Consider the following 16,586-nt stretch of genomic DNA (forward strand, 5'->3'; position numbering starts at 1 on the left):
CCACAGAGCTCCAGCTTCCAAAGTGTGATCTGAAGGGATTCAAGGATCGTGGATCCTAGGAACCCACAGGATGCTCTGTTTGTCAGGTCAGATCTAGACCTGTGAGATGCTATGTGGAGTCTGTCAGGTCAAAAATAGTTTTATATAAAAACCAGTGTTTTGTCTGCCTTGCTCAGTGCATGAAGTTGCTGGTTCTCTCGCCCCAATTAACAGTATACTACGACATCAGAATTGGGGTTTCCCCTCTATTAGCATATATTCATTGTGTGAATAGTTGACCTTGGTGTTTTCATGTCTCCTGTTCACCTGTGTTACTCCATCTCAGAGAATTTGTGCTCTTCATTGCTATATATGGTCTGTGAATGAAAGGGCTACTTTGACTTAAGAATGCCTTTGTGAACAAAATAGAAATTATGTTTTTGAATCTCAGTGTATATTAAATATTTATCCTGTGATGCTTGATGAAATGGGATGCTTCCATAAAGCACTTCTGCCACACCCTAAAATGTGGTCACCATCTCAGGGAAAAGCATTTATGTGCAGTTGCTGGAGTTGCATCCTGTTTCCATGGAACAAAATCATAAATTGAAAAAAATTGGCCAACAAAGTATAGTTGTTTAGACATGTATTTAGCAGACATTTTTCCCTGAGGCGAACTAAATGAAACTGTCTCTTCAAAGAAAATAAACTGTTTTTAACCACTGATAAGATTTACTGTTCCAAAAGCAAAAATTTAAATTTTAGAAAACAAGTCCCACTGTGCTCGACTGTTTCTCAGTAGTTAGACCTTTCTGAGTCAGATGATAAATTTTTTTTAACCTTGCATGATTAAGTATATTCCTGTTACTTAGTAAACTAACATTTTCTAGATGATTAAGTGTATGCTGAAGGGAAATCATTCATGGGGTCCATTCAGGGTGTAAAGTGTACCCTGTGGATTTCACATGCCAGTAAGAAAGAGGACATACAACTCTTTGATACTCACGTGGCACCTGCCTCCGTTGCTGGAGAGATGCTCAGTAGTTCCGAGCACCTGCTGCTCTTCCCAGCTCCCACGAGGTGGCTCACAGCTGCATGCAACACCACTGTTGGGGACTCTGATGCCCTCTTCTGGATTTGTGGACATTGCACATACACAGTGCACATCGTGCATATAGGTGGACTTCCTGCACACATAAAATAAAAGTAAATAGATGTAAAGAAAACAGAGACTGCTGTTTAAGTTTGGGGCTCAAATTTGGGGGGTGTGTGATGGACACATACAGTATCATAGAGAATAGGCAAGGTTTTCCTAAATGGCTCTCAAAATACCCCTTCCTTTGGTCGTCAGATTCTTTTTTTGTATGTGTACTTAAATCAACACATATCACAGCAGACCAGAGAGCTTTTTATGTTAAATCAGACATCAGAAAGATAAGATAGCACGGGGCAGTAGAGACTCTAGTGGTGGAAATGCATGTCTAAGCACTTCCTACATTTGAAGAGTGAGTGAGTGAGTGAGTGAGTGAGTGAGTGAGTGAGTGGACGAACTGTGGTGAACACAAGGAAACCCTTTAAGTCTCCTTGGCTGTTGTTAAAGCATGTAAATCCACCCAAAGTAGACTTTCATCACTAACACTGTTGACTGCACTGTGACTGGGACCGGCTCATACATTTGAAAACTGGGGGCAGGAGCCTGTCCCTGCTCCTGATGGCCTCCGCTCAGCCTGCAGTGCTTCCTTTGCAAAGCGCCAGCAGTGGGGGCTGTTGGCGGCTGCCTCCTGGCATGGCTGCTGGACCAGATGCTGCTACATGCGAGCTCTTAGGCATCCATTTGTATCTTGATTTCATGAGGCACCAAAGGGAAGGAGGACCCTGAATGTGTATAAACAGAATCGTACCTTCCTGTGCCCCTTGCCCCAAACCACTTTTAAACCACAGTAAGGATGAGCTAGGCACCATTAGCCTGAACTCGTTTCTATACTTGGAAATCAGACTGAGTTTTAATCAACCACAGACAGCCTATTTGTTACAGAGCTCAAGTGTGCCTATCATACACACCCACACGTGGCCAAGGCTCATTGTAGCCAGTCCAGCAATTGATTCACCTTGCTTTGTGTTCAGCCTACACAGGCTGGCTGGACATTGCTAAGTCATCTCTCTGAAACTCCAGGCTTTGAGTACTGCCCAATCCATTCTTTGCTCAAGTAAATTGTGATCTACAGTTTTTCTGTTAACCCCAGCCCCTCTGTTAGCCCCAGGCAGTCACTAGCTTCTTTTGTCTGTGTATCTGCCTTTTACAGATGGAATTCCATAGCAGGCACCTTTGACTTAGGTCATGTCACAGTATGCATCAGGCTCCTTTTCAACTGTTGCATATTCTTCTGTGTGACCGTATGCCACGTTCTGTTAATCCACTCAGCCAATGGGCTGCTTCTTCCTTAGGCTACTCTGAGGGATACTGGTGTGAACATTCACATACAAGTTTATGTGTGGATATGTTTTCATTTCTCTTGAGTTCATACCTAGGGATGGGATTCCTGGGTGGAAATTCAGCATTTTCAGAAACTGTTACACCATTTGTTTGCCACAGCAGCTGCACACTTTACACACCACCAGAGGGTTCTGGAAGCTTTATAGTTTGGTACTGTTTATTACATCGCAGCTGTTCAGTCCAGGCATCTCCACCAACCATAAACCCTACTGGGTGCTGATGACAAGACCAAGTTCTGGAGGAAAGGAGCGGCTCAGTGAGTGGGATGTTCGTTTCAGAAGGTTTTGGTCAAACCTTCTGAGGTTTGACCAAAGGAAGAAGGGTCCACAAGGGTAGCAGGGGAGGAGTCGGTGACAGCGTTTGTGAATCCCATCATGGGGAGCTAGAAGCCCAGATCGCTTGTTTACGTTCACTGTGAGAAACGGGACTTCACCTGCATGTGCTTTTACCTTGCACAGTACTTTAGAAGACCCACGTTCATGGAGTCGTTTATAAAATGGCCATATGATTGTCTCTCAGGCAAAGATTTATCATCTCCTTTAGGGATGACTGAGATTCTAAAAGTTCTTCTAAAATCAGAGTGTCAGGTAACAGCATTTTACTTCATACGTGAAGCATTTTTTTTTTATCTAGGAATGTAATCTGCCACATGAGTTCCTGGTATGACCTGTTTTTAACTGTTAATTTCTTAGCAAGAAGTGAGGGATTTACCTAATAGAAAACAATGTTGTAAAGTTCCAGAGTGGCAGAATCACACCACCCCGAAGAGCCCCGTCACCAGATGGCTTCTCACCGTACAGCCCAGAGGAGACGAGTCGCCGAGTGAACAAAGTGATGAGGGCCAGGCTGTACCTCCTGCAGCAGATAGGACCCAACTCTTTCCTGATTGGAGGAGACAGCCCAGACAATAAATACCGGGTGTTTATTGGGCCACAGGTAGTGTCTGACACTATTTTATATTTAGTTGGTATATGGTACCATTTTTAGCCTATGTACTAGGAACTGGTTTTTCTTCTTGTGTGTGGTTAGAAACTGAATTCATGGCTTCATTTTTACTGTACAGTGTCACTTCATCCTGGAGGTTTCTTTTGGTCACTTGTCCTGTTTGTGGCCTTTGTTTTCATTTTGCAACAGTCTTACTATGCGTCTAGCTTGCTTCAGATTCACGTTGTAGCCTAGACCTGCCCTAAATTCACAGTGATCCTCCTGTGCCAGCTTTGCAGCTACTAGAATTACAGGCATGTATCTTCATGGCTTTCAATTTTATAAGGTCTTTACCTAAGATGAATTCATTCTATTTAGTAAATTAAAGTGAGTTTAAAATGCATCTGGGCTATGTATGATGTCTTTACTATATCTTAGTACCTTGAATAAAATTAATCTATCAAATACATGCATTGAAAATAGATTGATGCATGGAAATATCTGTCTTTATGTGAGGATGATGAAGAATGTTAGTAGAAACTTTAATAAAAATAGACTTGAAATGGCAGAGCAGGATAGATAGACCCATTCTCACCAATTTGTTCACAACGGTTTTCTCTGTTCCGCAGAATTGCAGCTGTGGGCGCGGGACATTCTGTATTCACCTCTTGTTTGTCATGCTCCGGGTGTTTCAACTAGAACCGTCTGACCCCATGTTATGGAGAAAAACTTTAAAAAATTTTGAGGTAATTTTTTAATATACAACTCTAGAGTAAAATTGGCAACAGACTTGTATGGTACATCTTGGATTTTACCAAGAACACTGAATTTAAATAGACAGTGACCATGTTGGGCATGTGAAGCTACATAAGAATTATCTGATGTCTTTAAAGGTTCTTTGGTGATTTACTGAGTGACAAATGGTTTGGTTTTCTTTTTCCTAAACTGTAAAAGGCAGTAAACACTGTCCTGCTGTCAAACTCGTTGTCCTTAATAAACTACAATCTTATGTTTCAACCTCTTAAATCAGCTCTATGCAAACTTTATGCAAATAAAGATGAATAATTCACCTCTTCATATGCATAATTATGGCATCCATATCATTGACACTGTCTTTTTCCAATGTTAGGTTGAGAGTTTGTTCCAGAAATACCACAGTAGGCGTAGCTCGAGAATCAAAGCTCCATCTCGGAACACCATCCAGAAGTTTGTCTCACGCATGTCAAACTGTCACACATTGTCATCGTCTAGCACATCCACATCTAGTTCAGAAAACAGGTTTGTACTCGTCACAAAGCTGAGCACTCATCTACTGTCACATCATTTTTTTTTTATTTTACTTACTAAATTGCTATACAATGATGTAATTATTGAATCTTGGCTTTTCGTGTTCAAGCCAAAGGTAAACATGAAGACATTTTGCTCTCCACAGTACAGCATTAGAAATGTATTAGAAATTAACATAATGTCCAAGTCTTGTGAGAAAGCTAGTGGCGGGTCTAAATTACTGAGAGGCTGATATGTCAGACATTACTGTAGCCAAGCCCCTGATAGCGCTGTTTCCTTCTGTTCTTGTGTTAGGTAGATTTTGTCACTGTCCCACAGATAATGAAGCTGAGGCACTATAAAGTAGAAGGAAACGTGTAATTCTTTTATAAATAAACCATATACAAAGCAAAGTGGTTTTCCAAAATCACGTTCAAGTATAGGATTTTATATCGTATAACATCAGTACTCCCCTCGTAGCTGTTTTCGGGGAGTCTTTACCTAGGAGAAGATGCGCATGTAGATGAGGAGGTTCACCGTCACCCACAGTCACTACCCACAGTCTACAGTGCTTCCCAAACACTCCAAGCCACAGTGGCTGGAAAGATGTCAAAGACAAGCTCTGAAGGATGCACAATGCAGCCTACAAGAATAAATGTGGGTGTTTTCAAGTCTCTGGTTTTCTGTGGAGACTATTATCCGCTCTGTAACAGAACTTTGCTTTCTGTTCTGTGGCACTTCGTTTTTGATATAAAAATGAGAAGGTTCGGTTATAGCAGACAGGAGGAAGGCATCTGTTCTTGGCCCCTGGTTTGAGAAGCACTGTCCGGAAGGCTCATCCGCATCCCATCTCAGGCCTTTAAGTTCATAACTGCCTCAGAATTAACGAAGCAGAGAGAAGTGCTGCTGAGGGCCCACGGAGTGGAGGGGAGATTTTATTCTCATCTGTGGAAAACACAAACATTTGTGAAACGAAGGATCTTCTGGCTTCCTTAGATGTGGGTGAAGCCAGCAGAGAGGTGGTGTAACTCGTTTAAGTTATAGTGTAACCAGAGTGGGGGCGTTCTGACTCCTATCCCAGGTTTCTTTCTGTTCCTAAATAAATGGGGGAACTTGGGGAGGTCGAACTCCCTTTGTCAAGCTTCTGAAGCCAAACTTACTTTCTCCTTTTTGTTGAAGAAAGGAAAAAAAAAACGTTTAAAGCTAAATAGCTTACGTCAGAAGTTTCTGAGGTGAGCAAGGAGACCTCGTTCTTGATATGTGCTGGAATCCGAGGTTTCCAGGTGCATTGGTGTATCAGCAGTGTAGGCACAAGAGTTTGTCGTTATAACGTATCAAAATTGTGTACGTTTTTTGTTCCACGTAATCACATTTTTATAGAAAAACTAAATAATAAAAAGAAAGCCTAAAGAGAGATTCATCTCAGGTCTAATTTTATAAAAATTTTAAATGATATCTCAAAAAAAGTAGAAAATAGAGAGGCTTGAGAGGGGGCCCAGCAGTTAAGAGCACCGACTGCTGTTCCAGAGGACCCAGGTTGAATTCCCAGCACCACATGGTAGCTAACAACCATTTGTAGTAGCTCCATTTCCAGGGGATCTGACGCCCTCTTCTGGCCCTCACAGGCACCAGACATGCATGTGGTACATATATGTACATACAGGCAAAACACTCACATGCGTGCAATAAAAATTCAAAATAAACAAGATAAAAGCATACTGAAAATACATAAAACCCTTCCAAAAAATGAAAGGGCAAAGGTGATCCTGGAACCTCAATGTATAGAAAGAAATACATAAAGTAGTCATAAAAGAAATTTTTTGTTGTTTTTGTTTTGTTTTTTGAGTCAAGGGTTTTCAGTGTAGCCCTGGCTGTCCTGGAACTCAGGCTGGTCTCAAACTTAGGGATCTTCCTGCCTCTGTCTCCTGAGTGTTGGAATTAAATGAATGGGACACATCACCGGCTCATAAAAGAGGAATTTTGAAGAGGCTAGTAAACATGTCAGTGAACCCAGTAACATTTTGAAAAATGCTTAATAAAAAGCACACCAGGTGGAGATGAGAAAGGTAGGAAGGGTGAGGTAGAACAATATAATGAATGGCATCTCTGTGCGGAGATGCCATAGTGAATCCAGGACCGTATGCTTTTTACATCATATAAATATCATATTTATGAATTTTTTATTTAAAAGCAAACATATAAAAATTTCATATTTCTCCATATACATGAATATACAATATATGGGAAAATGGCACATTTTACTTATGTAACTAAGGGATCTTTTGTAATGCAACAGTTCTGTTCTTGAAAGGCACTCCACTGTCTGTAAAGTAGTTCAGCCTTTCTGGGCAGGAGGGTAGTTTTCTGAAACATTATCTTATCCTGCTCTAGAACAGGCGCTAGCCAGAGCTGGCGCATTGAAGAAATGTGCCATCTTCAGTATGTTTTATGTGTGGCCTGTTTGTTGTGTGTGGCATAGTGTAGTGAAAATATAGAAAAAGGTTTAAATAGCCAGCAACAAATGAATGGTTAAAGCATACCCACATTATAGCCAGTCGTGGTGACACGCACATGTGATCCAGGCATTCCAGAGGCTGAGAGAGGGCAGCAGTGAGTCTGGGGCCATTTGGGCTGAGTAGCGAGTTCCAGGCCAACTTGGAGTACACAGAAGGGCCCTATACACTGGACTCCCCAGCCCCCCCCCCGCCCCCGGTATGTCCATGTTACGTCATGTATAACCATTAAAATTACACCTCTGAAAACTACTGGATACCATGGAAAAAATGTTAAGTGAAACCTTAAGTCCTATTGCTTATATGTGCCAATTTTATATATGAAATTATAGGTATATAAATATTAGGGCAGAATTATAATGGTCACTAATAGTGTCTGTTATTACAGCTGGCTTCATTTTCTTTAAATGTTTATGGGCCATGGGGTCCATATTATAACGGTCAGTCATGTCCTAGTAGGCTCAAGTAGTTTTCACTGATAATATGAAAGTGAATGGATGTGACCATTGTCCATAAAACTTTATTTATAAAATAGGCCACATGTTGACTGGATAACTTTCCTTTTGATACTCACTGTTCCGTATTCATGTGACTTCTAAAATATCAAAGAAGTAGACTAAGAAATGTTTATGATTTCTTAAACTGTAAAATTAAGAATACATCTACAGTGTTAGTGGTAAGCAGATATATAGTCTATCAAATCAGTGAACATTATGCCGCCATGGTTTGTCCATGGCTGGGCACACTAATCCCAGCTCTGGGCAGAGGGATCATTTCAGGGACACGAACGTCCTTTCCTGGGTTGTAGTTCCTCCATTCACAGTAAGAACAACCTAACTCACCGTCTGTGAATGCAGTCTGTGGTCCTCCCTCCTAAATCCCTGTGTGTTAACAGCAGAAATAGCTGCCAGGTGGTGGTGGTTCACACCTTTAATCCCAGCTCAGGAAGCAGAGACAGGTGGATCTTCGCAAGTTCGAGGCCAGCCTGGTCTACAAAGTGATTTCCAGGACAGCCAGAGCTACACAGAGAAACCCTGTCTCAAAAAAAAAAAAAAAAAAGAACTGCCCCACAATTCTTACGTGATCACACGGTATTCAACAGGAATCTGTGACTAACGGGTGCATATTCCAGAGAAGTCTTCTGGATTTAGGTGCTTAGTGTTTCGTTTCCTCCTCTCCCAGCATCAAGGATGAAGAGGAGCAGATGTGTCCCATCTGCCTGTTGGGCATGCTGGATGAGGAGAGCCTGACGGTGTGTGAAGACGGCTGCAGGAACAAGCTGCACCACCACTGCATGTCAATCTGTAGGTGGCCCCGCCTCCCTGCGCTCAGCCTGCCTGTACTCTGGCTTACTGCTGTCCTTAGGGTTGCAGCGAAAATGACACTGTGGAGACATTAGAGCAGAAGGGAGTCTTGCTTAAGCTCCATGTAAAGTGTTGCACAGATTGGGTTGTAGGGTCTGTGACAAAAGCAGTGTGTATACGGCGATGCAGGTGGAAATGAAAGGAACAGGCATAAAAGCTCCCAGCCCAGATCTGTGAGGACAGAAAGGGTGGAAGACCTGGGCGGGCTTTCCAGAGAGCGAGTCTGAAAGGCTAGCCACAGAATGGAGTGGGGAAGATGCTCTGAGGGACACTAAGCACAGCAGTGTTCTCACAAGTGAGAGTAGCATTTGTCTAGGTACACGCATCAGGACTTACTCTGCTGCATCGGCCAGCTTTAAGGTTGTACAAGGCTCCTTCTGTATCTGCATTACACTAACCATCATGAATGCGTAGGACTTAATCATTAACGTTACACATTTACATTTTCATGGTATTTTTCCTTTTTATTTTTCAGGGGCAGAAGAATGCAGAAGAAACAGAGAGCCTTTAATATGCCCCCTTTGTCGATCTAAGTGGAGGTCCCACGACTTCTACAGGTAGTAATTTTGAATATCTGATTTGTATATGTTTAACAGAAAATTAAAATGATGTTCTCTAGGCTCTCATGGTAGTACACACCTGTAATCCCAGCTCTTGGCGGAGCTGAGTCAGAAGGATCATGAGTTCAAGGCTAGCCTGAGACAGAGAACCTGGTCTCAAAAAAAAAAAAAAAAAGTGACTTATATCTGTTTATATTTTTGCAGTTGAGTTTTGTTATTTTTCATTTTAGCCACGAGTTATCAAGCCCCGTGGATTCCCCTGCCTCCCTGCGAACTGTACAGCAGCCGTCCTCTCCGCAGCAGCCTGTGGCCGGGTCACAGCGGAGGACTCAGGAAAGCAGTTTCAACCTCACTCACTTTGGAACCCAGCAGATTCCTCCCGCTTACAAAGACGTAGCCGAGCCATGGATTCAGGTAGGTAGCTGTCTGTGATATTCGGGGAGCCATGTTGCTCTCGTCCTGTGTTTGTCCCCTGCCCTCAGCTGTTTCTCATTTAGGAAAACACTCTGCTCCTGTGACTGCTAGCATGCTAAAACCACATAGATTTCTATGACTTTTCTCTCTTAAGAAAAATATTCTGACTTGAAGCCTCTACACCAATGATATCCCCAGTGATATTTCCTTGCTTTTTTCACAAAACCTAGCTTCCTTCTTAATAAAGTATTTTAATCATGTATAAATAGGGAGTTCTTTATAGTTTTTTTTTTTCTCTCGGTTTTAGTGTTTTAAGATTTTATATATGTGAGTACACTGTTGCTGTCTTCAGGCACACCAGAAGAGGGCATCAGATCCTATTACAGATGGTTGTGAGCTACCATGTGGTTACTGGGAATTGAACTCGGGACCCCTGGAAGAGCAGTCAGTGCTCTTAACTGCTGAGTTAGTGTTTTTAAGCATAAGCCAAAATAGGAAAATGAAGCGACCTAGTTATTAGAGTTTAGCCTCAGTTTTACTTGGAGCTATTCAGTGTTAATTTGCATGATTACCAGTCAGACTTGAGTATAAAGGTATGTTGTGTTCTAAGTGTTGAAGTAACTAGCATTTCAAATTAAGTGCTATCGAGTTTTTTGTTTTTGTGACCAAATACCGAGAAGTAGTAACCATAGAGAGAAGGATTTGGTTCAACTTACAGTTGATGAGTTACAGCTGATCATGGCAGGGAAGGCATGGCAGCAGGCTCTAGCCAGTCACATTGCATCCACAAACAGGAAGCAGAGGGAGATGAGCGCACTTCTCCTAATTCAGCCCGTGAGCTGGTACTCAGCACGTTCAGGATGGGTCCCCGCCTCAGTTAATATAATCTGGAAAGACCTCAGTCAGCATTCCCAGAAGTTTCTGAATCCTATGAATTTGGCAGTCGGGGAGCCAAATGGGGTGTAGGCCCCCATTTCTCCCCGGAGGCTGTCGGCCATCCACTTGAGGGGAGAAAAGGGAGCAGAGAGCAGAGTCTGGATGGAATGTATGGATGGAATGACCTCCAGAGGCTGCTACTTGGGAGGCTGAGACAGGAGTCCAGGAGTTCTGGGCTATAATGCACTATACTGATCAGATGTCCACACTAAGTTCTGATGTTTACACTAAGTTTGACATCATGAGGCAGCTAGTTCAGTGAGTAGTGTTTAAGCATGGGTGTCTGAGTTTAATCCCCAGCATCTTATAGAGAACTGGGTGTGTTGATATACTTACAATCCCAGCTCTGGGGCTCAGTGGCCAGCAAGCCTAGCTTAATAGTGAGCCTAATAGAAGACCCTGTCTCAAAAGTAAAAAAAGTTGACACCTCCTGGGAACAACTCCTAAGGTTGACCCCTGCCCTCCACACCTATCCATGTGCACCCTTGTGCCCACACAAGAATGTGTATATTATAATTCATTAGAAAAACATTGACAGCCAAGCAGTGGTGGCGCACACCTTTAGTCTCAGCACTTGGGAGGCAGAGGCAGGAGGATTTCTGAGTTCAAGGCCAGCCTGGTCTACAAGACAGCCAGGACTACACAGAGAAACCCTGTCTCAAAAAAACAAAAAAACGAAAGGAAGGAAGGAAGGAGGGAGGGAAAATTGTTGACAATTACAAGTATCTGTCAGATGTTAATAAAGACTTGAGAGGTGGCCATTTTTCTTTAGTCATCAGAACATGTTACTATAGCATGGATTCCCTTATTTCTCATCACCTTGTGTTTGCTCGATTCAGGTGTTTGGAATGGAACTCGTTGGCTGCTTATTCTCTAGAAACTGGAACGTAAGGGAGATGGCCCTTAGGCGTCTTTCCCACGATGTTAGTGGGGCCCTGTTGTTGGCAAACGGGGAGAGCACTGGAAATTCTGGAGGCGGCAGTGGGGGCAGCTTGAGTGCTGGAGCGGCCAGCGGGTCCTCCCAGCCCAGCATCTCAGGGGATGTGGTGGAGGCGTGCTGCAGCGTCCTGTCTATAGTCTGCGCTGACCCTGTCTACAAAGTGTATGTTGCTGCTTTAGTAAGTACTTCATTCCATAACCATATTTTGAGAATTTTTTTTGTCTTTCATAGGTATCAGTTATAAGAAACATGAATCTTCTTTAACTTTAGGAAAATCCAAATTTTTTTCTCCCATAGTCCTAAGAAACTGCAGTATTCCATGTTGTCTGTCCGTCTACTTTTACTGTCTTGTACTCATCATCTTGTTCTCAGGATTTCTTATGCACTGGTTACTTTTCTACCATCTGGTAGGAATGTCTTGCTGTTCATATATTTTCTTGAATGAATGCATCACATATGGCCAAGTTAAAACTTCTAGATGGCTTGTATGGTAATGCTATGCCATAAATCCAGCACTTGAAAGGAGAAAGGTGAGAATCAGGAGTTAAGCTGATCTTCATATAGAGAGTCCAAGACTAGCCAGGGTAATGTGAGAACCTGTCTCAAGAAACAAAAATAATAGTGTTAGAAATTTCCATTTGAGGGTTTGTTGTTGTTGTTTTTGATGTCATGAAACATTAACAAGTATTTATTTCTAATAAAAATTATTCTCGGCTTCAGTAAATATTGTGAGAAAATTCAGAGGCTTTTTATAGAAAATGGCCCCATGATGTCTCAATTTCTTCCCGTCACTGATAAAATACCCCAGCAAAAGAAACTTAAGGAGAGAAAGATTTGTTCTGGCTCACAATTCCAAAATATAGTTCACCGTGGCACAAACTTGTAGAGGCTGGCCGCATCGCATCCTGTCAAGACGCAGGGAAAGACGAGTGTGTCCACACTAACACATGGCTCACTTCTCCTTACATAACCAAATCCGGGCCACATAGGTTAGCAAAATCAGGACGGTCCCCAACATGGGCACAGAGGCCCATGCCATGTGTAATCCCAGCACATGTAGTAGATGTAGATTGTCTCGGTTTACCGCTATGACTTGTCTTCTATGAAGAAGACAGTCACACAGGGTAGCATGATGGAAAGGCTAAATTGACATTTTCTATTCTGGAAATACCCATCTTTTTGGAGCCTTGTTTCTCAATCTCAGCACTGTTGTGGTTGCCAAGATAATTACCTGGAGGTGGGGACTCCAGAGGTGCTGTCCTGTAGGGTGTTGAGCACCGTGGCTTCTAATCACTAGATGGCTACCGGCACTACACCCTCCTCGCCCTCTGTCACAATGAAGCATGTCTTCAGGCACTGCCAAACGATCCCTGGAGCTGAAACTCATCCCAGCTCAGAGCCCCTGCCTCAGGATAAACAGGAAGGAGGATGGATGCATGTGTGGAAATCAGAGGACCACTTACAGAAACCATTTAGTTCTTTCCATGCCAGTTCTGGGGATCAAACCCAAGTCCATCACGTTTGGTGACAAGTGCCAGTGGCCGCTGAACCATCTCACTGACATGAAACATTACCTAATCTGTTTAAACTCCAGCCTCTAAGCTAATTTCTTGCCATCTTGTTTTTTCTAACTCACAATTTAACAGTTGGGTCCAGTGAATCTCCCTGTTAAGAAGCATGCGTGGCCATGAATAGAAGTTTAAATCAGAAGTCAGTGACCTCAAAAACCTTCACACCTAGAGCACTAACTGTGCCAGTTGAACTGGGAGTAGCCGAGGTGGCCTGGCCAGGGAGGTGTAGGAGGCCTCGACTCCGACTCTGGGTTAAGTCAGTCACCACTGCTCGACTCCGACTCTGGGTTAAGTCAGTCACCACTGCTCGACTCCGACTCTGGGTTAAGTCAGTCACCACTGCTTGACTCCACACGGCATTGGTTATCCATTCCTGTTATTACTTGTTATCCAGTTTTCCCAGATTCACTCAGCTTAGGACATTTCTTTGATGCATTGTGCATGTGGTTAAACTGACCTTCAGGGTTTTTTTTCTCCCCAGAAAACATTGAGAGCCATGCTGGTATACACTCCTTGCCACAGTCTGGCAGAAAGAATCAAACTTCAGAGGCTCCTCCGGCCGGTTGTAGACACCATCCTAGTCAAGTGTGCAGATGCCAATAGGTAAGGCCTGCCTCACACCCTGTACTTGATACATCTGGGTTAGTGAATCTTTGAATATTACTTTGTAATATAAAATCTGAAATGGAAACACAGGACTTAACAGCTTGAGGGCTAGGGAAAGAAACTGCAATGGCAGGTAAAAGCCAGACTAGCAAACTGCGTGGACCTGCACCTCTAAAGTATTATGACTGTAGCATTCTTAATGTAAAATCCCATTGACAAGAACACTAGCTGGCATAAAAGACCACAGGAGTAAATGTAAATTATTATCCCTGCCTCTGCCTCATGGATCAGAAAAGGATCCTGTTCCTGTACTCTTTAATTTAGTGGAAGTTCACTGTAATTGGGAGAGGTTTTAACTGGTTTTTAAGTTTCGTATCTTCACACAGTAGCCTTCAAAACTGAGAGAAGTACAGAGTGGTGGCAGTGACCATGAGCATAGGCCGTGGCTCTTGCATCAGTGGACAGAAAAGCCCTGGGGATACTGTGGAGCAGTTCCTAGCTGCATCCTTCCATCTGGCACATTTCTGTGGCAGAGCAGCTCAGTCTCCCTTGCTTGCTTCTGCAGCTCCCCGATCACCTTCTCCTATTCGTCTTTCCCCAGTTATAACTTAATTATGTAGAGAGTTTGTAAATGCGCAGGGAAAATCTTGTTTTTCAGCGAGGATGGTTTAGATGGCATGTATCACGTAGCCCACTTTTTGGAACTCTGGGTTGCTTATCCTGGGTAGTTGCTTGAACAATTGAGAACATAAGAAATTCTGTAGATAGTGTTCATGACACTTGTAGCTCATCAGCAAGTTGTTGACCCAATATCTGGGATTAAGGTGCTTTTGTTTCTTTGTAGCCGCACAAGTCAGCTGTCCATATCAACACTGCTGGAGCTCTGCAAGGGCCAAGCAGGAGAGTTGGCAGTCGGAAGAGAAATACTTAAAGCTGGTAATAACTTCTACTTGAAACTAATGAGCACAATTTATTGTTTTCATGACCTAATATTTCTCAGAAGACTGTTATTAAAGTAACTTTATAAATTAATTCAGCTGTGTTAATAAGAATCTAAGCGAAGTCCTTAAGACGAGTATAATCCAGAATGTTTTTATGAGCCTTCCCATTATTCACTCATGTTTTGTTTTAGAGTTTTATAGCACTGTTTTCCCACCATTTGTTTTTACTTCTGTAGGATCCATTGGTGTTGGTGGTGTTGATTATGTCTTAAGTTGTATTCTTGGAAACCAAGCTGAGTCAAACAACTGGCAAGAACTCCTGGGTCGCCTCTGTCTTATAGACAGATTGCTGTTGGAATTTCCTGCTGAATTTTATCCTCATATTGTCAGTACTGATGTCTCACAAGCTGAGCCTGTTGAAATCAGGTAATTTTATGGAAATAAGAACCAGCCTCTTCCATCTTGCTTATATTTCCCCAAGTGGTATACTAATACCTTAATATTTGAGTAGCATAGAAACCTGAAGACTAGGCTACTTAAACATTTATAAATTCTTCATGCCAAAATGGTTTTTGTGTACAGGGCCAGGCTATAAATTGCCTTTTTAAAACTGTATTATTTTTCTGGTAATTTGAGCTTTCCTGGTAATTGAAGGTGTTTTGCCTTGTTTTTCTTTCAGGTATAAGAAGCTGCTGTCCCTCTTAACCTTTGCCTTGCAATCCATTGACAATTCCCACTCGATGGTTGGCAAACTCTCTCGCAGGATATATCTGAGCTCTGCAAGAATGGTGACTGCAGTGCCTGCCATGTTTTCCAAGCTGGTAACCATGCTGAATGCTTCTGGCTCCACCCACTTCACCAGGATGCGCCGGCGTCTGATGGCCATTGCAGATGAGGTAGAAATTGCCGAAGTCATCCAGCTGGGTGTGGAAGACACTTTGAATGGCCAACAGGACAGCCCACAGTCACTGGCCTCTACCTGCTATCCAGAGAGCAGCTCCCTTGAGCACGCAGTCCATATAGAGAAAACTGGAAAAGGATTAAGTGCTACAAGACTGAGTGCCAGCTCAGAGGACATTTCTGACAGACTGGCTGGCATTTCTGTAGGACTTCCTAGTTCAACAACAACAGAACAACCAAAGCCAATGGTTCAAACAAAAGGCAGACCCCACAGTCAGTGTTTGAACTCGTCTCCTTTGTCTCATCCTCAGTTAATGTTTCCAGCAATGTCAACCCCTTGTTCCTCTGCCCCATCTGTCCCAGCTGGCTCTGTTACAGATGTTTCTAAGCACAGACCTCAGGCATTCGTTCCCTGCAAAATACCTTCTGCATCTCCTCAAACACAGCGCAAGTTTTCTCTACAATTCCAGAGAACCTGCTCTGAAAACCGAGACTCAGATAAACTCTCCCCAGTCTTTACTCAGTCAAGACCCCCACCCTCCAGTAACATACACAGGCCAAAGCCATCTCGACCAGTTCCAGGCAGTACAAGCAAACTAGGGGACACCTCAAAAAATAGCATGACACTTGACCTGAACAGTGCTTCCAAGTGTGACGACAGCTTTGGTAGTAGCAGCAATAGTGGCAGTGCCGTCATACCCAGTGATGAGACAGTGTTCACCCCAGTAGAGGACAAGTGCAGGTTAGATGTCAACACTGAGCTCAACTCCAGTATCGAGGACCTTCTTGAAGCATCTATGCCTTCGAGTGACACTACAGTCACTTTCAAGTCCGAGGTCGCTGTCCTCTCTCCTGAAAAGGCTGAAAATGATGATACCTACAAAGATGACGTCAGTCATAATCAAAAGTGCAAAGAAAAGATGGAAGCTGAAGAGGAGGAGGCTTTAGCAATTGCCATGGCAATGTCAGCGTCTCAGGATGCCCTCCCCATAGTTCCTCAGCTGCAGGTTGAAAATGGAGAAGATATTATCATCATCCAGCAGGATGTGAGTATAGAGTCTTCATGATCCTGAGAAAACTCGTTAGAGGCTACTAGAAATGGTGCTTTCGAGATGAGGCGGATGTGACCGTTTTTCGTGCATAATTAAGTATGTGACGGTGATTTTGAGTCACTGCAG

The 16,586-nt window shown here is 43.0% G+C and overlaps 1 protein-coding gene across 1 annotated transcript in view; it reads left to right on the forward strand.

The window, feature by feature from the left end:
* Positions 1 to 16,586, forward strand: part of Map3k1 (mitogen-activated protein kinase kinase kinase 1) — a 64,311-nt gene that overhangs the window by 38,117 nt on the left and 9,608 nt on the right. The window contains exons 6-16 of the mRNA XM_028783353.1: positions 3,209 to 3,409; positions 4,027 to 4,143; positions 4,527 to 4,675; positions 8,359 to 8,480; positions 9,016 to 9,097; positions 9,331 to 9,514; positions 11,290 to 11,568; positions 13,443 to 13,564; positions 14,412 to 14,503; positions 14,745 to 14,934; positions 15,188 to 16,454. Of these exons, the coding sequence (XP_028639186.1) occupies positions 3,209 to 3,409; positions 4,027 to 4,143; positions 4,527 to 4,675; positions 8,359 to 8,480; positions 9,016 to 9,097; positions 9,331 to 9,514; positions 11,290 to 11,568; positions 13,443 to 13,564; positions 14,412 to 14,503; positions 14,745 to 14,934; positions 15,188 to 16,454 (2,805 nt within the window). The remainder of the gene's footprint in view (positions 1 to 3,208; positions 3,410 to 4,026; positions 4,144 to 4,526; positions 4,676 to 8,358; positions 8,481 to 9,015; positions 9,098 to 9,330; positions 9,515 to 11,289; positions 11,569 to 13,442; positions 13,565 to 14,411; positions 14,504 to 14,744; positions 14,935 to 15,187; positions 16,455 to 16,586) is intronic.

Source organism: Grammomys surdaster, unplaced genomic scaffold (assembly GCF_004785775.1).
Source record: "Grammomys surdaster isolate TR1022 unplaced genomic scaffold, NIH_TR_1.0 99, whole genome shotgun sequence".
Classification (NCBI taxonomy): Eukaryota; Metazoa; Chordata; class Mammalia; order Rodentia; family Muridae; genus Grammomys; species Grammomys surdaster.